Raw genomic sequence first — 24,532 nt, forward strand, 5'->3', positions numbered from 1 at the left:
ATATCTGATAAAGGTCTAGCATCCAGAATATATAAAGAACTCTTACAACTCTTAGAATAAAAAGACAAATAACTCAATTTAAAAATAGGCATAGCATAAAAAGAAACGAAATTGAGTTATCTGTAGTGAGGTGGATGGACCTAGAGTCTGTCATACAGAGTGAAGTCAGAGAAAGAAAAACAAATTCCATGTGCTAACACATATATATGGAATCTAAAAAAAAAAAGGGTCTGATGAAGCTAGGGGCAGGACAGGAATAAAGACGCAGACATAGAGAATGGACTTGAGGACACAGGGAGGGGGAAGGGTAAGCTGGGAAGAAGTGAGAGAGTAGCATTGACATATATTATATATATACGCTACCAAATGTAAAATAGCTAGCTAGTGGGAAACAGCTGCATAGCACAGGGAGATCAGCTTGGTGCTTTGTGACCAACTACAGAGTTGGGATAGGGAAGGTGGGAGGGAGGTGCAAGCGGGAGGGGATATGGGGATATATGTATACATATAGCTGATTCACTTTGTTATACAGCAGAAACTAACACACCACTGTAAAGCAATTATACTCCAATAAAGATGTTTAAAAATAAATAAATTAAAATGGGAATAGGATATGAATAGACATTTCTCCAAAGAAGATATATAAATGGACAATAAACATAAGAAAAGATGCTCAACATCATTATTCATTAGGAAATGCAAATCAAAACCACAATGAGGGCTTCCCTGGTGGCGCAGTGATTGAGAGTCCGCCTGCCGATGCAGGGGACACGGGTGCGTGCCCCGGTCCGAGAGGATCCCACATGCCGCGGAGCGGCTGGGCCCGTGAGCCACGGCCGCTGAGCCGGCGCGTCCGGAGCCTGTGCTCCGCAACGGGAGAGGCCACAACAGCGAGAGGCTGGCGTACCGCAAAAAAAAAAAAAAAAAAAAACACAATGAGGGGAATTCCCTGGCAGTCCAGTGGTTAGGACTCCACGTTCTCACTGTCAAGGGCCTGGGTTCAATCCCTGGTGCAGCCAAAAAATAAAAATAAAAAATAAAACCTATCTTTAAAAAAAAAAAACAACACAGTGAGATACCATTTCAGAGCTACTAGGATGGCTATAATCAAGACAGTAAGGGACTTCCTTGGCGGTCCAGTGGTTAAGACTCCGAGCTTCCACTTCAGGGGGCACAGGTTCGATCCCCGGTTGGAGAACTAAAGCTCCCACAGGTCACACGGAACAGCCAAAAAAAAAAAAAAGGTTATCTGTTTCTTTAAAAATAAAAAGACAGTAAGTGTTGGCAAGGATATGGAGAAATTGGAAATTTCATACACCACTAATGATAATGCAAAATGGTACAGCTGCTTTGGAAAACAGTCAGGCAGTCCCTCAAATGTTTAAACATAGAGTTACCATATGATCCAGCAATTCCATTCTTAGGTATATACCCAAGAGAAATGAAAACATATCCACACAAAAACATGTACACACATGTTAATAGCAGCATGGTTCATAATAGCCAAAAGGTAGAAATAATCCAAATGTCTATCAATTGATGAACCAATAAACAAATTATGGTATAAACATACAATTGACTATTAATCAGTCATTAAAAGGAATGAAGTGCTGATACATGCAATGATATGCAATGCAAAGAACCAGACACAAAAGGCCATATATCACATGATCCCATTTATATGAAATGTCCCAAACTGGCAAAGCTATAGAGACAGAAAGTAGACTAGTAGTTTCCAGGGACTGGGGGAGGACGAAATTGGGGAGTGATTGCTAATGGATATAAGGTTTCTTTTTGGTGTGATGAAAATGTTCAAAAATTGATTGCAGGGTGGATACACAATTTCGTAAATACACTAAAAGCCAATGAATTGTACACCTTAAATTGTTGATTTATATGGTATGTGAACCATATCTCAAAAAAGATGTTAAAAAATGCTGAGAGGAGGGGGCTTCCCTGGTGGCGCAATGGTTGAGAGTCCACCTGCCAATGCAAGGGACACGGGTTCGTGCCCCGGTCCGGGAAGATCCCACATGCCGCGGAGCCGCTGGGCCCGTGAGCCATGGCCGCTGGGCCTGCGCGTCCGGAGCCTGTGCTCCGCAACGGGAGAGGCCACAACAGTGAGAGGCCCGCGTACCACAAAAAAAAAAAAAAAAAAAGTGCTGAGAGGAACAATTTTGGGTCAATTGGCAAAACTAGAATATGGAAGATAGATCAGAAAAAAAGTATCAGTATTAAATTTACTGAAGATGATGGCTGTATAACAATTGTATAGAAGAATGACTTTATTCTTAGAAAATATCAATGAAGTATTTGAGAAGTAAGATATCATAGTGTATGAAACTTACTCTCAAATAGTTCAGGAGAAAATACATATATTAAAGAGAGAACTCAAATTATAAAACAAATCAAGCAAAATGTTGACAGTAGGTCAGTCTGGGTAAAGGGTATATGGATGTTCTTTGTCCATTCCTGCAGCTTTTTCCATAAATAATTTTTTTTCTAAGTTTTAAAGAATTACCCATTCTGGGCAAAGACTTGAATAGAAACTTCTTCAAAGATGATATACTGTATGCTAACACATATATATGGAATCTAAAAAAAAAAAATTGTTATGAAGAACGTAGGGGCAGGACAAGAATAAAGATGCAGGCGTAGAGAATGGACTTCAGGACATGGGGAGGGCGAAGGGTAAGCTGGGACGAAGTGAGAGAGTGGCATGGACATATATACACTACCAAACGTAAAATAGATAGCTAGTGGGAAGCAGCCGCATAGCACAGGGAGATCAGCTCGGTGCTTTGTGACCACTTAGAGGGGTGGGATAGGGAGTGTGGGAGGGAGACACAAGAGGGAGGAGATATGGGGATATATGTATACATATAGCTGATTCACTGTGTTATACAGCAGAAACTAACACACCATTGTAAAGCAATTATACTCCAATAAAGATGTTTAAAAAAAAGATATACTGATGGCCAAGCAGCATATAAAAACATGCTCAACATCACTAATCATCAGAGAAATGCAAATCAAAACCACAATGAGCTATTACCTCATACCCATTAGCATGGCTACTATCAAAAAAAAAGAGAAAATTGCAAGTGTTGGCAAAGATTTTATAAACTGTGGACTGCTGTTGGGATTGTAAAATGGTGCAAAAGACAGGGAAAACAGCATGGAAGTTCCTCAAAAAATGAAAAATAAAACTACCACATGATCCAGCAAATCCTACTTCTGGGTATATATATATATATATCCCAAAGAATTGAAAGATGGATCTCAAAGGAGTATCTGCACACCTACACTCACAACACTATTCAAAATAGCCAAGAGATAGAAGCAACCCAAATGTCCATCGTCAGATGAATGGATAAGCAAAAGGTAGTATACATATTACATAATATAATATTATTCAGCCTAAAAATGGAAAGAAATCCTGTTACATAGTACAACATGGTTGAACCTTGAGGATATTATGCTAAGTGAAATAAGCCAGTCACAAAAAGACAAATATTGCATATTTCCACTTACATAAGGTAGCTAAAGTATTCAAATTCATAGAAACAGAAAGTAGAATGGTGGTTACTAGGGGCTGTGGAGAGGGGAGTTGTTGTTGAACGGGCATAGAGTTTCAGTTTTGCAAGATGAAAAGGTTCTGGAGATCTGTTTCACAACTACTGAACTGTACACTTAAAAACGGTTAATATGGTAAAATTTATGTTATGTGTTTTTTACCACACAAAAAAACTTAAGTACACATTTTGGTAATCAAAGTCTCTTAAGAATATTGCCTTCTCCCTTCATCCTGCCTATTAAAAGGTAGGTGTCCTCTCATGTCTGGGCCACTGGAGTCCTGTTTTTTTGGTTTTTTGTTTTTATTTAATTTTTATTTGAGTGTAATTGATTTACAATGTTGCGTTAGTTCCTGCTGTACAGCAAAGTGAATCAGTTATACATACACATATATCCACTATTTTTTAGATTCTTTTCACATATAGGTCATTACAGAGTATTGAGTAGAGTTCCCTGTGCTATACAGTAGGTTCTTATTAGTTATCTATTTTATATATAGTAGTGTGTATATGTCAATCCCAATCTCCCAATTTATCCCCCTCTCTTTCTCCCAGGTAACCATAAATTTGTTTTGTACATCTGTGACTCTATTTCTGTTTTGTAAATAAGTTCATTTGTACCATTTTTTTAGATTCCACATATAAGTGATATATGATATTTGTCTTTCTCTGTCTGATTTACTTCACTCAGTATGACAACCCATGGTCTGTCCATCCATTGTTCTTATAAAAAGGAATAGGGGGCTTCCCTGGTAGCGCAGTGGTTAAGAATCCACCTGCCAGTGCAGGGGACACGGGTTCGAGCCCTGGTCCAGGAAGATCCCACATGCCACGAAGCAACTAAGCCCGTGAGCCACAACTACTAAGCCTGCACTCCAGAACCCACAAGCCACAACTACTGAAGCCCACAGGCCTAGAGCCCGTGCTCTGCAACAAGAGAAGCCACCGCAATGAGAAGCCCATGCACCGCAATGAAGAGTAGCCCCCGCTCTCCACAACTAGAGAAAGCCCGCAGGCAGCAACGAAGACCCAACGCAGCCCAAAATAAAACAAATAAAATAAATAAATTTTTTAAAAAAACGAATAATTAAGTGACATCTGATGAAACCCTAGAAAACTCCGTCAATAGGGCAGACCTTGGTAGGGAATCATACTGCTCCCTTAACCTTTGCTGAGCTGGTTCATCCTTTCTTCACCTCCAACTGCTGAGGGTTCTGCAGGCGTTTTAAGGAGGTGCCTGTATGCCTGGTATGCCCTAGGTCCTACACTAGGTCCCGAGAGGTGGATGGTGTGGTTTGACGACCTAACCCACAGATGAGTCACCTCAGGGGAACACAGTAAGATCATCTACACAGCTGGCCTGCACAGCAACTCTGGATCCACCAGGGGGCACCAGGCGCCATGCTGTGCCTTTCCCAGTACTCAGGGCCCAGTTCCCAGAGACCTACTCACCACAGGTAGGGGTCAGTTGGCCTGCCCACCGGCCTCTGCTCCACAGCAGCTAGGTCTGGGTAAAGGGCCTAGGTCTCTTCTGGCAGGGGTCCCTTAATTTGTTCATAAGCTATACTGACTCTCCCAGAGCAAGTGCTCATCAAACATACAAAGGGTTTTAATCAGTATTTACTTTGTTCTAAACTCAAGCAGAGCCCTGGAAGAATGGATTAGTCACAATCCTGAGGAAAACCAAGCTTTGACCAATTAGGAGAGTCACATTCTGAAGTCACCACATAAATCCTGGGACCATGACTTCCCAAGTGCTTGAAAACAACCCTAAGAATTCTCAACAAAGCAGCTGGTGAAGCATCCGGAATCTGCGGGTCAGCTCTGTTTCTCACTACCCAGCTTCCGTGACCTCATCACAGACTGATTCCCCCGGGGCGATAAACACATAGTGGCTGTCTGGAGCAGACACCGTGCTGTCTGTCATACACTCACTCACTTCCATCCTGGTGTTTCACTCCACCTTATCTCCAAGTGAATATAACTCCACCCTCTGGGGTCCCAGAAAAATGCTGCTCGCACAGGAAAAGTGAAGGCCAAGGAGGCTGGATACGTCAATGTAGGCACTACTGCCTTTTCCTCAATTTTAGCAACCCTCAGAATCTTGCCCCAGAATAAGTTTGAGCCCAGGTGAGCTGGTGCTTTAAAGGCCTGAAGCCCTGACCACCACTTGGTCTAACAGAAGAAACCAGCAGGATGGCCACCGCAGAGACATAAATGAATCTGAAAATAAAGGATTAGCACTCAATGGACCCACTCTTACTTTTCGTGACAGCGCAAGATTAGGGAGAGTAGGGACATGAAGGGTCATCAGAGTAAGCAAATAATTGATGGAGACTGTATGCAAAGCACGGGTAGAGAGGAGAGGGACACTATACATCCCGGGCCTTGAAGCAACCATGGGGCTACAGCTGGACAGAGATGGAGTTGGGGCAGCAGGGAAGAAGCAGGGGGCTTCATCCTTGAGTCTGAGTCATCCCACAGGACCCTATTGGTAAACATGGACTAAGCGGACGAAGAGCTAGCATGCGCCCTCTGTCCTGGGGTGGAGGAGAATCACAAGTAATGAAAGGTAACAGCTGTTCTCTGGGATTTCATCTTTTTGGTTCCCCAGACCTCAGAATCTGAGTCCCCAATTCTTCATAGTTCCTCCTCCCAATCCCCTTCCAAATCCAAGAGGTTTTTTCTGGAGGCCAAGGAGAGTGCTGGCCAGGAAAGGCTATACCTAACCCATGGCTGACCACCCTGGGGCCAGAGTGTAGTAGGCTCAAGGGTTGAGTGACCAGATGAATATGCTCAGCACACTACCACATTCCCCTGGGACTGGCCCCTGGGAACAGGCTCCTCCCTGCCGTAGGCACGTTCTGGCAGCCTGGAAGATTTATGGATGTACACTAACAGCCCAGCTCACATGTTTGGGACCTCCTCACCTCTACTTCGACAAACCACTTAAAAGTCAGGTCTTGGGTCTCTGTGACCCTGAACTCTGGAAAATCCCTTTCTGACTCCCACCTTTGGACAACACATACACCTTCCTTCCCATTTCACCTTGTCACCACCCTAGATGCCCCTGCCCCTGTCCGGCTGTAGATACTGGCATGCCAATCCCTGCCATGGGCATCCCCCTGCCAGGCTTCTCAAGCTCTCCTTCCTATAAAGCTGCAAACCAGTATCACTGTGCACACCTGCCTGCCAGGCACATCTCCCAGTGCCCATCCCCCATGGGAATAGGACCAAAACACCTTCACTTCCTTTCCTCAGGTCCCTAGCCCACACTTGTCACCCTCATTTCCAACAGAAGACTGACTTCCTACATCTTGTAAAACAAGTCTCTCAGGCAAAACCCCTCAGTTTCCCTCCCTTTCATCATCTTCGTCCTCTCCTCCTTGCCCTATCTCAGAGGAAGGCAGGTCCTACCATCTCGTCAAGAATCCTGTCCCCTCCAAGACCGGGCCCTCCAAATCCCCCTAATGCCCCAAATCTTCAGGCTTCCCCTCATTGTTAAGTCCTGCTTCCTATGCTACAAACAAGCAAGTTACCAACAAACAACTCCATTCACCCATCTTCCTTCACCTCCAGCTATACACTTCCTCCCTTCACCTCTTGAATTTCTGGGAGGTAGTCAGCAGCCTTATTTCTACTTTCTCACTTTGCTGCTTACTCCTCAATCCATTAACCCCTCAAGTGTTCACATCTATGTGCCACAGCTGTCCCCTAATCAGGTAATTTTCTTTTTTAAAATTTATTTATTTATTTAGGCTGTGCTGGGTCTTAGCTGCGGCACACGGGGTCTTCGTCGCAGCATGCAGGCTTCTTAGTTGTGGCATGTAGACTCTTAGTTGTGGCATGCCTGCGGGATCTAGTTCCCTGACCAGGGATCAAACCCAGGCCCCCTGCATTGGGAGTGTGGAGTCTTACCCACTGGACCACCAGGGAAGTCCCTACACCAGTGTCTTTCTTTTCAATTAAACTTTTTAAAAAATATTTATTTATTTATTTTGGCTGCACCAGGTCTCATTTGCGGCATGTGGGATCTTTGTTTCGGTGTGTTTAGTTGCAGCATGAGGTATGTTTAGCTGCGGCATGCGGGCTCTTAGTTGTGGCATGCAGGCTTCTTAATTCAGCATGCAAACTCTTAGTTGAGGCATGCATGTGGGATCAAGTTCACCGACCAGGGATTGAACCCGTCCCCCCTGCATTGGGAGCGCAGAGTCTTAACCACAGGACTACCAGGGAAGACCCTACACCAGTGGCTTTCTTTTCAATTAAACTTTTTATTTTGAGATAATTGGAGGTTCACATGCAATTGTAAGAATGTGAGATTCTATGTACCCATTGCCTAATTTCTCCTCATGGTAACACCTTGCAAAACCGTAGTACAATATCGCAACCAGGATGTTGACGCAGAATAGTTCCACCACCACAAGGATTCCTTGTGTTTCCCTTTTATAACCACAGTCCTCACCCCACCGCAGGTGGCACTTAAAGATGGAAATATTAGAAGCACTGGGGTAGTTTCTCTAACCTCTCACACCGACTAGAGGGACATATCAGGATTGGGGATTGTGGGGGAAGCTGCCCAGATAATTCTGATGCATGCCCAACTGAGAACCACTGCTCCCAGTCCCTATCCAATATCAGCTACTCCTGTAAGTCTATTTTTCCTAGAAGATGCTTTCTAAACCTGGGTCTGAAGTCTTAATATTCTCCACAGCAGCCGGCCAGTAGCTGGTCCACTAGCTACTGCCACCAGAAAATCCTATGGTTCCCAAAACCAACCCCATCCAGCTTCCCTGGCCTGAATCTGGTCCTTTTCCTGCTCTTCCTGATCTGGAGTTCACTCATTCATGTACTGAATGTGTATTAACTCCTATGGGGGCCACAGCAATGACCTGACACGATGCTCATCTAGCCATCTGGCCCAGGTGTCCCACAATGCCTCCGTGCTGCCCAGGCTCCTGGTCCTCAGCAGGGCTCACAGGACTCCTGTGTGTTTGTCTTCTGCTGCCTTCAGTGAGCACCTGTGAAGGGAGAGCCCATCCTGCCTCCTCTAACTCCTGACCACTCCCACCCACAGATGGGGAGGCTGCACCTGTGGAAGAGCTCTCTGGGAAGATCAGGAGCCCCTTACCTCACAGTACACAATGTCCGCTCCATAGTCCAGGGCCAGCAGCCGCATTGGGAGAGTCCCTACCCGAACCATAGGGGCTAAGATGAGTTTGTTGTGGTAGCACAGAGAGAGGCTGTTCACAATCATTCCTGAAGAAAGAGAGTCAGAAATTCAAATGGAGAAAATCTCTTCTGTTATCCAGAGAAGGCTTTCCTTCCTCTTTCCAACACATAGTATTTGGTTTTCCTTTTCTCTTATCATAAAAACAATGCATGCTCATTTATGCATCCAACAAATATTTATTAAGTGTCTACTCTGAACCAGTCACTGTCCTAGTCTTTGGGGATACATAAGAGAAGAAAACAGACAAAGATTCCTACTCTGGTAGAGCTTTCATTCCAGTGGGGAAAAAGGCAAAAACAATAAGCATAATAAATAAATTACATAGTATGATGGAAAATTGATAGTGCTATAGAGTAAAAAGAGCAGGGAGAAAGGAGATTGAAAACACTGCAGATGGGTTAAGAATTTTTTCCAGTTTCATTGAGATAAAATGAACATATGATATTGTATTAGTTTAAGGTGTACAACACAAAGATTTCACATATGTATATATCACCAAATGATTACCACAATAAGTTTAGACAATATCTATCACCTCACATAATTTTTTTCTTATCATGAGAACCTTTAAGATCTACTGTCTTTGCAACTTTCAGGATACAATACTTCCGCAGTGGCACAGTGGTTAAGAATCTGCCTGCCAGTGCAGGGGACACAGAATCGACCCCTAGTCCGGGAAGATATCACATGCTGCGGAGCAACTAAGCCCGTGCGCCACAACTACTGAGCCTGCGCTCTAGAGCCCGTGAGCCACAACTACTGAGCCCACGTGCCACAACGACTGAAACCCGCGTGCCTAGAGCAGGTGCTCCACAACAAGAGAAGCCACCACAATGAGAAGACTGTGCACCACAACAAAGAGGAGCCCCCGCTCACCCCAACTAGAGAAAGCCCACGTGCAGCAACGAAGACCCAATGCAGCCAAAAATAAACAAATAAATTAATTAAATTAAAAAAGAAAAAATATACAATACAGTATTGTTAACCATAGCTGCCATGCTGTACATTACATCCCAGAATTTATTTGTCTTGTAACTGGAAGTTTGTATCCTCTGACCACCTTCACCCATTCCCCCCACCACCTCATCCCCATAGGTTAAAATTTTAAATAGAGAAGCCAAGATAAGCTTCAATGAGAAGATGACATCTGAGCAGAGATTTGAGTTAGCCAAGTTGGTATCTGGTGGAAGAGTGCACAGGAGAAGAAAGGGCCAGTGCAAAGACCCTGGGGCAGGAGCTTGTCTGGTGTGTTAGAAGAACAGGAAGGCCACTGTGGTTGCAGCACGGAAAGGAGAAGAGAGTAATGGAAGTCAGATACACGATGGATGGAGAGCAGTAAGCAGATAGGACACAGCGGTCAGACCCCGAATGGCCTTGTAGGACGCTCTGCAGGCTTTGTTAGCTCTTCACAATAGGAGCCAGTGAAGGGTTTTAAGGAGAGGAGTGGCATGACTGATCACATTCCCCATGATCACGGTGACTGCTGTATGAAAAACAGACTGTGGGGGCCACGGTAGACACAGGCAGGTCAGTTAGAAGGCTCTTCAGTCACCGATGTCAGAGATGATGGTGGCTCAGGACAGAGAGATAGTAGGGGAGGTGGTGAGAAGTGGTCACATTCTAAAAATATTTTGAAGGTAGAGCAACAGGAGTAAATCGAAGAAAATCAAAATCCCGTGTCCCAGAGATAACTGTTAATTTATTTATTCTAAGTAAACATGGTCCCCTCTAAAAACCACAAATCTTGCCAAGGATGCGCTTCTCAGAGGTACTAACTTTTTACTCCTCAGCCTACTCTGGCCTGGCCTCCCCCTCTGCCACTCTCCCAAAACTGCTCTGATTAAAGTCACCAATTACCTCGAAGTTGCTCAATCTACGAGACACTGACCTCTCCTCAAATTGTTTTGCTAGCAGTACATGGCATGGTTGAGCCTCCCCTCTTCCTTGATCTCTCTCCTCCTTGGGTTCGTCGACCGCACACTCTCCCAGTTTTTCTCTCTACCCCTGCTTTTCAGTCTCTTTTGCTGGTTTCACCTCCTCCCCTCACGGGTTGAGGTTGCTCCTTAGTCACGGGTCTTCTTCCCTTCTAATTTCACACATCCTCCCTCACAAATTTATTCACTCCCATGGTTTAAAATAGTGGCTATGATCATCTCCAAAGGCATCCCAACCTCACACCAACTGCTCAAAACACATCCCCACTCGGATGTCTTAAGGGCATCTTCTACTCAACATGTAGAAAACAAAGCCTTGATCTCCCCTCCTAAGCCTTGTCTTCTGTCTCCAATTATTTATTCAACAGACACTTACTGAGCCCCTAAGATATGCCAAGCACTGGTAGGCACTAGAGATAAAATGATGAGGCAGGAGGGAAAGGTTCAATAGAACAGAGGGTTATAGAAAGGGAACTTACAAATATGTGTGAAATTAAAACTGTGTATGGTGCTCTGAAGGAGCAGTTACGTGAGGCTGTGGGAGCCTATGTCAGCAGGGAAGAGACTGATGGGGGTTGAGGAGGGCCTCCCTTAAGAAATACTCTCTGGGGGGCTTCCCTGGTGGCACAGTGGTTGAGAGTCCGCCTGCCGATGCAGGGGACATGGGTTCGTGCCCCGGTCCGGGAAGATCCCACATGCCATGGAGCAGCTAGGCCCGTGAGCCATGGCCGCTGAGCCTGCGCGTCCGGAGCCTGTGCTCCACAACGGGAGAGGCCACAACAGTGAGAGGCCCGCGTACCGCCAAAAAAAAAAAGAAATACTCTCTGGGGACTTCCCTGGTGGTGCAGTGGTTCAGAATCCGCCTGCCAGCACTATTCACAATACCCAGGACATGGAAGCAACCTAAGTGTCCATCAACAGATGAATAGATAAAGAAGACGTGGCACATATATACAATGGAATATTATTCAGCCATAAAAAGAAATGAAATTGAGTTATTTGTAGCGAGGTGGATAGACTTAGAGTCTGTCACACAGAGTGAAGTAAGTCAGAAAGAGATAAACAAATACCGTATGCTAACACATATATATGGAATCTAAAAAAAAAAATGGTTCTGATGAACCTAGGGGCAGGACAGGAATAAAGACGCAGACATAGAGAATGGACTTGAGGACACGGGAAGGGGGAAGGGCAAGCTGGGACGAAGTAAGAGAGTTGCACTGACATATATACAATAACAAATGTAAAATAGCTAGCTAGTGGGAAGCAGCTGCATAGCACAGGGAGATCAGCTCGGTGCTTTGCGACCACCTAGAGGGGTGGGATCAGGAGTGTGGGAGGGAGACGCAAGAGGGAGGGGATATGGGGATATAGGTATGTATACAGCTGATTCACTTTGTTACACAGCAGAAACTAACACACCATTGTAAAGCAATTATACTCCAATAAAGATGTTTAAAAAAATAAACAAACAAAGAATCCGCCTGCCAATGCAGGGGACACGGGTTTGCTCCCTGGTCCGGGAAGATCCCACATGCCGCGGAGCAACTAAGCCTGCGAGCCACCACTACTCAGCCCATGCGCCACAACTACTGAGCCCATGCGCCACAGCTACTGACACCTGCGCTCATAGAACCCGTGCTCCACAACAAGAGAAGTCACTGCATTGAGAAGCCCGTGCACCACAACGAAGAGTAGTCCCTGCTCGCCGCAACTACAGAAAGCCCACGCGGGGCAACAAAGACCCAATGCAACCAAAAATAAATAAATAAATAAATAAATTAGTTAATTAAAACTTATATTAAAAAAAGAAAGAAAAGAAAGAAAAAATCTCTGCTGGGAATTCCCCGGTGGTCCAGTGGTTAGGACCCTGTGCCTCCAGTTCAGGGGGCCTGGGTTCAATCCCTGGTTGGGGAACTAAGATCCTGCAAGCTGGCATTGCAGCTCAAATAAAAATGAAATAAAATAAAATATAATAAAAGAAAACAAGAAAGAATCTCTGATTCAAGGTCTAAAGGGTGAGGTGTTTGTCAGGCCAATATGTGGGGAGAAAATTTTTCCCATTTTAGTAAGTAGCACCTCCATTTACCCAATTACACATCCTTAACCCACATTCCCCACATCCAATTCATCACTATCTCCTATTCACTTCCAAGCCATCACTAACCTTCCAAATATGACTCTAACCTGCCTGCTTTACTCCATCTGCAAGGCCACCACTGTGCACAAAGCCAGTCTCCTAATGCACCTCCCCAAATCTACTCCTGCCCCCTCCTATCCATTCTCTTACAATAGCCAGTACGGTGTCTGAAAAAGGCATCTCTGCTAACACCACTTCTCTGTTTATACCCTGCAATGGCTTCCCACCAAGTTTAGGATAAATCCCAAACAGATGATGGGCTGGAGGTTGAAACACAAGAAGGAGGTAGGTGTTAGGTTAGAAAGAGGGATAAAGAGTCTAGGCAAACAGCAAAAAGGGCTGAAAAGAAAATGATCAGCACTTGTACAACAGTCCTGATGCAGGCAGGAAAATGCAGGAATAGTGAAGGAATACCAATAGCCACTTTTTATTTCTGCAATGCCTTTGCAATTCCCAAAGTGCTTCATTTATAACTGTGATTCTCAAACCTAGCTATACATTAGAATCATCTGGAGAGATTTTTAAAACTACCAATGGCCAGGCCTCACCCCAAGCCAATTAAATCAGAATATACAGTTCACTAAGGCAGGAATTTTGTCTGTTTTGTTCACTGTCCATATGAAAAGTACCTGGCACATACATGGTGCTCAGAAAATATTTACTGAATGAATAAGTGAACGAAGGAATGTACCACTATCACCTGAGATCCAAGGAAGAATTCTTCTCAAACCTTAGGGAGTAACCAGGTAACGTCAGTTACCATGGCAGCCCTGGGAAAAACATTACCAAGTGACACCAACACTCCCAGGAGCCTACATTTGTTTCCACAATAAGTAAACCTTTCTCATTTCTAAAGTACTATACTGTGAAATATGCATCTCAGTCAGAACTAGAGGTTACTCAATGTCTGCTGTGAGCAGGAGGAAGAGAAGGGCCTTACACAGTATCTAAAGCAATGACAAGAAGAAACTAGGGGCCATGGGCAGAGACAGACAGGCTCCAATCCCTATGACATTCTGAGGTGATCACATTGTAAGGGCTCAAGCATGAGAAAGCAGCCACTAACCAGCTACCCTGTCTCAAATATTTGGAGAAAGTAAATGCAAATACATACCTATGTATTATCCTTTTCTGATAATTCTTTCAGTGTATCCCTTCTGGCTTTGTGCAAAGCGATTCTTTGTTTTGTACCTGAAAAATGAGTGGCACATGTAAATGGATGAAACATGTCAGAGCAGACATCCAAGGAGCTCTTCAGCTAACGAACGAGGAGCTCTGAGTTCTGGGAAAGAATAGTAAAAGTAGTGTAGAATCACAATATCTTAGAGCATCCTTTATATCAACTCCCCTCTATCATACCACCAATCAGTGGTCATCAGCCTATACATGAACTTTGCAGTGACAGAAAACCCAGCACTCTCTAGACAGATCTAGGCATGTTTAGTTGTTACAGCAGTCTATATCAAATTCAGAATCTGACTCCCTGTCACGCATCAGTCCCAGTCTCCCTTCTGGAATGGTACACCCCATGGCACACCTCATCTCTTTTCCATCTGGCACATTTCCCAAACACATGAGGACAATTTTGATCTTCCTAAAGTTCTCTTTTCCCACGTCACCCTCTTAAATCACTCCTTCCTGTGTTTGTGACTTTCAGGAACCCCCAAGGTTTTCTCATCCCAAGGACATGACAAGCAACGGCATCAGTGTGCCTGCTACAGATTCTGGGAAAGGGGCAGGGCCACACAAGAGTCTGGCAAATGTGACTGACCACCTGAAGTGAGAGTACATGTGACCACCTCAGCCTCTCTTCAGTCCTCAGCCTCTATCCAAGGTTTCTCCATAGCACACTATTGACATTTGGGGCCAGATAATTCTTTTGGGGTGGTGGGGAGGGCTGTCCTATGCCTTGTACGATATGTAGTAGCATCCTGGCCTCTACCCACTAGAGGCCTGCAGCAGCAGCAGCACCACCACCACCCCACCCCCCCGGATGTGACAAAGAAAAATGTCTCCAGCCATTGTCAAACGTCCTGGGGGAAGGGTGAGGGCAAAATCACCCTCACTCAAGAGCCACTGCTCTATCCAATGACTCTGTTCACCCAAGAGTACTCAAAACTCTCTCCTCTGTTGGCTTAACAGGTAACTCTCCAGAAAGACTATCGTGTATCAAAATGCTATTTGAAATTTAATAGTATTTATCTCTATAACGGTATCTAATGAAAGTAAAACTCTTTCTCCAGATGTTAAGAACCTCCCAGGTGGTTAATCCACATTTACCTTATCTCCTACCCCAGGCACTGGAAATTACAGAAATGATCTGACACCCATTTTCGGGATCCGTTCAAGAAGTACCAGTAGTGTAAGGCTTTTTGGCAACCTGAACAACTGAATTCAAGTAAAATATTCTGCCTGACCATGGTTTTGTGAGACAAGCCACAAACCTGTAGCAGGACCCTCCTCGCTGCTATTTACGGAATTGAGGTATCTGACTGGAAAGCCGGTGGAGGTGAACTAGCCAAGAAAGCAGTGGGTTCAGGATGAGAAGTTGGAAAGGGTGACAAGGGAGGGGAGAATGAACCTCAGCTGAAAAGAAAGGGGAAAAGTACCAAGCGATGAGTTCTCTTGACTGAAGAGAAGATGCGCTGAGGGCCATCAGCTTGCCCTCGGGGCCCTCAGCTCTCTGGGGAGCTCTAAGGGAAGGGTGAGCCTGGATCTACGACTCCGGACTCCTGGTCTCGGCCCCCAGGCCTGACCATTCACTCAGACTCTCAATAAATACTTGTGAAGTTACAGGGGGAGACCCGAACTGGCCAAGCCATGACAGGAGCTGTGAGGGCGACAAAAGAGCATTGCAGGGATCGGACATCGGATCGCCACAAGCCCTCCACCCTCCTGGTTCGTAATGCCAGGGCCCCATCGCCGCGTATCGCCGGACCCCGGTCCTGCCTCCATCGCGCACCCTTCCCCAAGGTTGGCCGGGGCCTGGAGTCACCATTCCCTGTTCGGACCTACAGACCTCGCCGCTGCTGAGCTCTACAGATCCCGCTCCTTCCACACAGTTCGCTAATTCCGCGGGCCTTACTGAGCCACGCCAGCCACCGTCCGCGAGGCCTTGGCGCGCCCGTGACGTCACTGTCGTGCGCCTCTCCCGCGGTGAGGGGAGTATGGCTCTAGCACGGCGGCTGCGGCTGTTGTCGCTCGCGGCTCGGTTGCTTCTGGCGCCTCGCCGGGACCTGACGGTCCGCGGTCCCAACGAGCCCCTGCCCGTGGTGCGCATTCCGCGGGCTCTACAGCGGCGGCAGGAAGAGCGGCAGAGCAGGCAGCGGAGCCCCCCGCGGCCGGTGCTGGTGCGACCTGGGCCGCTGCTGATCTCAGCGCGGCGACCGGAGTTGAACCAGCCGGCACGCCTCACGCTGGGCCCTTGGGAGCCCGCGCCACTCGCTTCGCGCGGCTGGAGGAATCGGCGCGCCCACGGGGACCACTTCTCCATCGAGCGCGCGCAACATGAGGCTCCAGCGCTGCGGAACCTCTCGTCCAAGGTCAGCTTCACCGATCTGGGTCTGGAGCGCCGCGTTCTGAGCGCACTACAAGAGGCTGCTCCCGAAGTTGTTCGGCCCACAACCGTGCAGTCGAGTACCATTCCCCCACTCCTTCGCGGCCGCCACATCCTCTGCATCGCAGAAACCGGCAGTGGCAAAACTCTCGGCTACATGCTACCTCTCCTTCAACGGCTCTTGGGCCAGCCAAGCCTGGACCCCTGTCGTATCCCTGCTCCTCGAGGCCTGGTTCTTGTGCCTTCTCGAGAATTAGCCGAACAGGTGCGGGCCGTGGCCCAGCCCTTGGGCAGCTCCTTGGGCCTCCAGGTGCGGGAGTTAGGGGGAGGCCATGGCATGAGTAGGATCAGGCTGCAACTGTCCAAACATCCTCCAGCAGATATACTAGTGGCCACTCCGGGGGCTCTGTGGAAGGCCCTGAAAATTAAACTGATCAGCCTGGAGCAGCTCTCCTTCTTGGTGTTGGATGAGGCAGACACGCTGTTGGATGAAAGCTTCCTGGAACTGGTGGATTACATCTTGGAGGGGAGCCATATAGCAGAAGGCCCAGCTGACTTAAAAGACCCCTTCAATCCCAAAGCTCAGTTAGTGCTGGTGGGGGCCACATTTCCCGAAGGTGTAGGCCAGCTGCTGAGTAAAGTTGCCAGCTTAGACTCTCTAACCACTGTTACCAGTGACAAGCTCCACTGCATCATGCCTCATGTCAGACATACATTCATGAGACTGAAGGGAACAGAGAAGGTGACTGGGCTGGTGCAGATCCTCAAGCAGCATGACAGAGCATATAGGACTGGCCCCGCAGGAACTGTTCTGGTGTTCTGTAATTGCTCCAGCACTGTGAACTGGCTGGGGTATATTCTGGATGACCACAAAATCCAACACTTAAGACTGCAGGGACAGATGCCAGCCTCAATGAGAGCAGGCATCTTCCAGTCCTTCCAGAAGGGCTCCCGAGACATACTTCTCTGCACAGACATCGCCTCTCGGGGCCTGGACAGCACCCAGGTGGAGCTAGTCATCAATTATGATTTCCCTCTCACCCTGCAAGACTACATCCACAGAGCAGGGAGGGTGGGCCGGGTGGGGAGCGATGTGCCAGGCACCGTCGTCAGCTTTGTGACCCATCCCTGGGACGTGAGCCTGGTTCAGAAGATTGAGCTGGCAGCTCGCCGGAGGAGAAGTCTTCCAGGACTAGGGTCCTCAGTGAGACAGCCTTTGCACCAGCAAACCTTATTGCAGCAGGCTTATATATGATGCCATAACAGGGACCTTTCCCTCTGTGCTGGATGGGTGAGCACACTTGTCAGTAGGGTGCTCTGGGCTGCCTAGTCACCTTCTGAAGGCCCGGGCTGCTGTCTGCCTTCAAAAGGTAAGCTGCTGGCCAACACTGGAGGGTGAACTACTGAGCATGGCTCTCTGTAGTCTTTCACATGAAGAATAAAGTCGATCTTGACTCTGTATTGTGTCGTGGTTTCTAACAATAAGCGATGTTTCTATGGGTGTCCCTTAATAACAGTTTCCTTCCACTGGGGCAGAATTCACTAGACTCTGAGAAGATTCACACTCCAAACTACCACACTTAGGACGAAGGCTCTTTCAATTGATGTTTTAGTTTAAATTTTATTTCCTGCCCCCAAACATCCATTAAGCCCCCAGGAGAAGGAAAAGGGGATGTGACTAGCAATAGAGAGAAACTTTCTTCACAACAATGGCCATGGCAAGCTTAGGCACTTTTGGTGAAATCTCTCTGGGAAGTACTGGCAGAGGAATAAAAGGCAAACTGACACAGAAATATTGCTTGGTGTGCACTTCCAGGCTCTGCTTTCTTTCTCATCTCTTGGTGGCAGGTGGAGGAAGAGGAGAAAAGGTTAAACTTTTTTATAAACCGGCAGAATAAGCTTATAACATCCTCTCACTATCTCTGTATAGGTTCTAGTCTCTGCAGCACTACATAAGCTTTACCCAAAGTAATGAACAGTTGAAAGTCAAATGTAATACTTCACCAAACAACTTAAAAATGCTTGCACACGAAAGGATTAAGTTGCAGAGAACACAAATGGACCCAGAGCAACCTTTGCCAAAAGAGAGTACTGTGCTAAATGTACAGTCACAGCTCTTTTCCATATGAAGAAACAGAAGGATAAAAGAACTTGGTCAAAATCACACAGGTAAGTAGGACAGAATCTGGTCTGTCTGTCCTGAGGGTTGTCTTCTTTAACCACCAGGCTAGCTTTTCTCAAATCTGATTCATGCATAGAATAACTATACACCTCTGTTTGCCTTGAATATCCCCTGTTTATACGTATGCCTGCTGCAGTTTTTAATATTGCCCACTTTGACTCCCCAAAGCAACCGAGAATACACAATAACTTGGTCACTCTATCCATGGACCACTGTGGTGGGACTGCCGAGGAAGCTTATTAAAAGTGCAGCTTGGGCCTCCCTGGTGGCGCAGTGGTTGAGAGTCCGCCTGCCGATGCAGGGGATACGGGTTCGTGCCCCGGTCTGGGAGGATCCCATATGCCGCGGAGCGGCTGGGCCCGTGAGCCATGGCCTCTGGGCCTGCGCGTCCGGAGCCTGTGCTCCGCAACGGGAGAGGCCACAACAGTGAGAGGCCCGCATACCTCAAAAAGAAAAAAAAAAAAAAAAAAAAAAGTGCAGCTTCCTGAGCCCTACTCCAGATCTAGATAAGTTTTCTGAGGGTTGGCTCAAGAATCCAGGTACAAGTCTTTTTAAGTGCTTTTGTGGAACCCCCCAGGTGAGTCTCTCGCTCTCTTAAGTTAATAAACCACTTATTCTGCCTCCCCCAGAGGCCCAGCCAGGTCCAGTTAAGGTAGGAGTCCCCGCACCACATCAGAGGGATGCTCCCAGCCAAGTAGTCTCTGGAGCCTTGGAAAATCTGAATGGTCTCATGCTGGCCCACCTGCCGTGATAAACCTCCTCCAGAGCATTCCCCTTCACATTTTACCTTCTACCACTCCCAAAGGCAGTCCGCTCCAATGAGGCCTGACTTCGTGTCCTAATGTGCACCCGCCGATTCAAGCAGTTTAGGAATACAAGGTGCTTTGATTCTCAAGCAGGGTGGCCCAACCTCTGGGCACATCCCCTCTGCAACAGCCCCAGTAAACGAATGTCCCATCTTTGCTTTTCAAGGTCGGCAACAGGGAGTCCCCTGCTAAAGAAGGTTCTCTCTCATTGCCACACTATCAAAGGCTGCCCCAAATGTGGTTCCTTCCTGTGGGCCTGATCAGGCTAAGGGCAGAGTTGTCTCTTTCCTTCTCTGAGTCGGACCAAATCGTCTTAGTAACACCTCTCCACACTATTGACCGTGTTTTTCACGGGGGCTGCTGCTGAGCAAAGGTGGAGAGAGAGAGGATTATAATGATTTTTACTTCTAGGGGAGAGGGGAGTGTAATGATTATGTTGTCATTTTGTATTATGTCCTTTTGTCATGAATTTGTTTTGAGTTTGATATTAAAATGGGACCACCATTCCCACTTTCTGAGGTCATTCAGCAGCCTCATTTTGCACCTTTAACATCTCTCTCGGTATCACTTGGAAATGTTTGAAATGGCATGAGCTTGTCCTCACATTCCTATCGGCTGTAAATCCGGAGCCCCGACATGAACCTAACCATTGAGCAGAACACCTCTCCACTACCTGTGTTACACTGGGTAGGGCCCAAAACCTCTTGGTTTTTTTAAGTCCTCAGGTGTAAAAATGTGAGGGTGCTATGAATTTATATTTGGGGCAGGACAAGGTCGAGAAGACTGTGTCTTTGCTTTTATTCTTCCAAACTGGAATGTCTTCCCTCTCTTCCCCATGGGTCCAAATCTCACTTGTCCTTCAGGCCCACTACCAAGAAGCCTTCCCTGATTCCCCAGTCCACACAAATCTCTGCCTCTTAGGGTCAATGCCATACAACCTAGCTGTCTCTTACATTAATCTTGCCTCTCAAGCCAATCTCAGAATGTGGGTCTCTCTTGCCGTCCTGTGGCCCCTGGGGTTGTGCCAGCCCACTGGCACGCCCCACGTGGGGTGTCTACTAGACTAGGGCATGGGCGGGAAGGCCCAGGTGTGAGGGGCCAGGCAGAGTACCTCTGCGTCCACCCTGCTCTCCTCCACAAAACTGCCCCTCCTCCTGAAGCCTGCCCCCCATGTCACAGGTTCCTTATTATGACCTCACTGGGTAGTGATGACCTCACAGGCCTTCTTACAGGATAAATGGCAGGGCAACTGTGAAAACGTGCTGCAGTCAGAGAAACCTCCTACCAGCTCTCCACGAGCTATCAATCTCCTTGGTTGTCTGAGAGAGAACCTCTGACTGGATCATCTGTGTTTACTCTAACTTGTGCTCTGTTCCCTGGGTGGGCAGTGCAGCAGGTACACCCAGACCGGGCATCTCTACAAGCGGTGTGGTGTGCACACAACCTCACCTGGCTGCCACATGTTCCTGTGGGGCTTGCTCACCACGTACACCTGAGCACTTTCCCAGCTGTAAGTAATACCAGTGACCTGGGACACCTTCAGGGACCCACAGTGCTCACTGCTGAGGACAAATGAAAGGTCACCCCTGGACAAGTGTGCAGGATGGTTCTAATCTCTATAACGTAGCCTTCCCCTTTGGGCTACAGGATGCTTCCATTCAGAACCTTTCCTGATTGGCCTCTTAGCAAAAGACAAGTGCATTTTTGTTGGCAAATGGTAAATGGAGCAGTTTGAGGAAGAGGGCCACTCCTGAAGCGCACCTTCAAACCCAGGCACCTCTGTGCTGTCATGTAAACGTCTATATCGGTCCCCTCAGACACATCCCATACTGAGCTGCCGAGTAGTAGGGGAGAGGGTGGTGCCATATTCATGGGAAGACCGGAAGAACCAAGGGGGGTGATGAAGTGCTAGTGAGACTGGAGGGCCGAGGAGATGGTGTCCCAGGAGGCTGGGTGGATGTGAGCCTACACTTGGTACCCAGAACCCGGTTCTGAGTCTCCTGATCACTCTGCCTCAGTATTTGGCCTTGTTCTAATCTACATGAAAGTATCAGAGGGCTAGAGTTCAGTGTGGTTGAAACAGGCAGTATAAATGGGGCCCAAGAGGGGTCGCGAAGGTGGGAGGGGTTCTTAACCAATTTATATTAGATTATTCTTTTCCAAACCTTGAAAGGCATTTCCATTAAAGCCTCATAAGTGACAGACTTCAAGAAATGTTTTCTCTGTTGTGGAAGGGAGAGATGGAGAGGATCATGACTGCAATTACTTTCGGGTTCTACTGTTTTCTCTGGAAACGGTGAAGAATCTTCCTCATCTGCTGCAGCCATAGGCTCTAGGAATTGCTTTTGCAGCCAGTGTCCCTTCTCTAGGGACTCATAGAGGTGATGGGCCAAGGCTGTGTTTTGGATGTCAAGTAGATTAAAGGTCTTCAGCCAGGGCTTCCCTGGTGGCGCAGTGGTTGAGAGTCCGCCTGCCGATGCAGAGGACACGGGTTCATGCCCCGGTCAGGGAAGATCCCACATGCCGTGAAGCGGCTGGGCCCGTGAGCCATGGCCACTGAGCCTGCGTGTCTGGAGCCTATGCTCCGCAGCAGGAGAGGCCACAGCAGTGAGAGGCCCGTGTATCACAAAAAAAAAAAAAAAAAGGTCTTCAGCCAGAAACTGGGAGAGACATGAGAGAGGGAAATTCTGGCAGGAGACTGTGTACAGCAGAAGTGACTGATCAGTTCTGATTTTCTTTGCAGCAGCAGTGGCTCCCATTTCTCCTCCTACACCTGGTCACTACCATGTCCTCTACCGAGGGTGTGGAGAAATGCACTTGGGCTGGCATGGGGAGACACACTGCCTGGTTGGTACCTACCGGGCCTACAGGGATGTTGCTTTGGCCACGTCAGCAAAGGTGGAAGCAGAGAAGCCAGTCCCCAGACGTGCTCCCAAAAGAAAGCATGCTCTGGAAGAGTCCGATGAAGATCTGGGTTGCTCCAGACCCAAAATCTGGTGATTGTAGCATGGTGCCAGGAGGCGGACTCCACAGAATCTTGCTGGCTGAGCCATCCTGAAGAGAGGGCAATGGTTTAACTGCCTAAGGCAGTGAATGCCTCTTCCTGCAATGACCCCCCCGCCCCCCCACTGCCCACTGCCACAGATTAGAACCTGCGTCGTTCTGTCTGAGCCTTCCCCAGCCAGGAGCCTCCTTCCACACTAAATGGCCATAAGCCAGGAGCCTCAGAAACTGAGGTTTGAAATGAGAGTCTGCCCTGAACATCCCAGGGCTGAAGCTGGCCCGGAAGAAAACCTGACGTTCCTCTGCTCAATCCTCAGGGGCCCCTTTGTGAGATGAAGAAAGAAAAGTCTACACTCTGTGAGCCGAGGAGGATGCAGGAGCAGAGACAGGGTGCAGAGAAGCCTTAGCAGTCTACCACATGGGCTCCTGCCCTGAGCCATTGTCAGCGGCCACCACCACAAACCAGGGGGGAGCTGGGCTTTTTTAAACTGAAAGCAGCAATCTGTGGCTTCCCAAAGAGCCTCCTGCCTGGGGTCTCAGGAGGCAGGATAGAGAGACCCAGGAAGACCTGCTCCCCGAAGCAAGAACAGGATGGAGAGTCAAGCAGCATGCACCCTGCCCTGAGGTTCACATGCTCCTTTATTGCCAGCCCTTTCTGTCCCCAGTGGGGTCCCTTACCGCTCAATAAAATGTTTTTGTGTAACAGATTTCTAGGGTCGCCAGTGCTCAGACTTAGGTCACTACCCCTGTGCTAGGCACTCCTGCCACCCGGGAAAGGTTCCAAAGGTGGAACAGCTCCAGGGGGTGCCAGGGATCAGAGCAAAAACTTGAGAGGCTGGGGATGAAGGAGTTTGGGCACAGTCCCTAAAGCATCTCAGTGGTTGAGCTTCTGTGAGAAGGCACATCCCCAGTGTGGGTGCGTGTGCGTGTGTGTGTGTGTGTGTGTGTTGGGGGGAGGGGGTCCCTAGAGAAGGCAGCTAGGGGGAGGGCCTGAGGCTGGAAATGGGGAATGGCGTGCGGCCTCTGAGCAAGCACAGGCACTTAGCCCTTGAGGTTTCTGGGAAAGCTAGAGCCACAGGGGCCACGAGATAAGGCAAGTGTAGCAGCAGAACCCAGGTGCCAGGTCTTTCCTCAGAGCCTATACTTCTCCATGAGGCCGGGCCTTTCACGCTGAGGTAGGAGGGATCCTGGCCAGATGGTCAGCCAGCAGCTCTGAGAGGAAGGTTACTGCGGTGGGGGCTCTGCTACCACGGAAATGACTTCATTTCCTTCCACTCAAATAGCCTGCTGACTGGGTTCCTGCTCTGTTGAGTAAAAGGGTCGATGACTCTCCCCAGAAGGTTGTTCAGTTCACATCCCCGAAGTCCCTCCATTCAGGCCCTGGGGAGGTGTAGCGACTCCTGAGGGCGCTCTTTCCTGAGGCTGGCTGCCAGAAGTGGGGGAGGTTCCTGATAGTTCCCAGGCGCTGGTTGAAGTCCCCAGAGAATGGTCATGCAGGTTGGGGAGTCAAGTAGGTGGAGAGAGCAGGTCGGGGGCAGAGGGCCCCGTCCTGAATCCAGAGCTCACAAGGTTACCCCCCCCCATTTCCAGAAACTCTCTCTTCCCCCACGCCAGCCCCCATGGCCCAGTACCGGGAAACCGGGAGCCCAGAGCACTTGTGACCACAGAGACACTCGCACGCAGCCCTCGGGGTGGGCGGGGCCGGCTGCAGGCAGATGGGGACGAGGTGTGCTCCCGGGAGGCCTCGGGCTGAAGGTGGCCCTCTGAGAGAAGCACCCCAGCTTGTACAGGAAGGTTAGAGGCGGGGGAGAGCAACCTAGGGCGCCCCCTCGGAGCAGTGGGAGTGGGAAGAGGGGCAGGGGCGGAGGGAACCCGCGATGGGAGACGAGTGGGCTCTCCGCAGAGGCCAGCTTAGCCCGCGGGAGCTGCCTCTGAGCAGGGGGCGGGAGGGCAGTGCCGCCCTGTGGCTGCCGGGCTTCGCGGATCGCGGCTCTCCGCACATGGGTCGCAGGGTCCTGTGACTCTGTATCCCCTCCTTCAACCCGCCCCCCTCGCGAGGCCGCGCCGCTGGGTGGCCTGTGTCGACGGGCAGAACCCCATCGC

General features: G+C 48.3%; 2 protein-coding genes across 3 annotated transcripts in view; one reads left to right on the top strand and one right to left on the bottom strand.

The window, feature by feature from the left end:
- The window catches only part of DUS2 (dihydrouridine synthase 2), a 45,976-nt gene extending 29,986 nt beyond the window's left edge, over positions 1 to 15,990 (bottom strand). The window contains exons 1-3 of one of the 2 annotated variants that reach the window (XM_081217781.1): positions 15,902 to 15,990; positions 13,997 to 14,073; positions 8,707 to 8,834 (exon numbers count right to left, since the gene is read on the bottom strand). In XM_081217781.1, coding sequence (XP_081073907.1) covers positions 8,707 to 8,832 — 126 coding nt within the window. In that variant the 5' untranslated portion in view covers positions 8,833 to 8,834; positions 13,997 to 14,073; positions 15,902 to 15,990. The remainder of the gene's footprint in view (positions 1 to 8,706; positions 8,835 to 13,996; positions 14,074 to 15,901) is intronic. The other variant, XM_081217782.1, reaches the window with a different exon arrangement.
- A 56-nt stretch (positions 15,991 to 16,046) lies between these two features.
- DDX28 (DEAD-box helicase 28) lies at positions 16,047 to 17,897 on the top strand. Its single transcript, XM_081217774.1, has one exon. It carries the CDS (start codon positions 16,050 to 16,052, stop codon positions 17,691 to 17,693), a length of 1,644 nt encoding a protein of 547 aa, XP_081073900.1. The 5' UTR covers positions 16,047 to 16,049; the 3' UTR covers positions 17,694 to 17,897.
- Positions 17,898 to 24,532: the final 6,635 nt, after the last annotated feature.

The sequence above is a fragment of the Mesoplodon bidens genome (genome assembly GCF_964165515.1).
Source record: "Mesoplodon bidens genome assembly, chromosome: 18".
NCBI classification, from domain to species: domain Eukaryota; kingdom Metazoa; phylum Chordata; class Mammalia; order Artiodactyla; family Ziphiidae; genus Mesoplodon; species Mesoplodon bidens.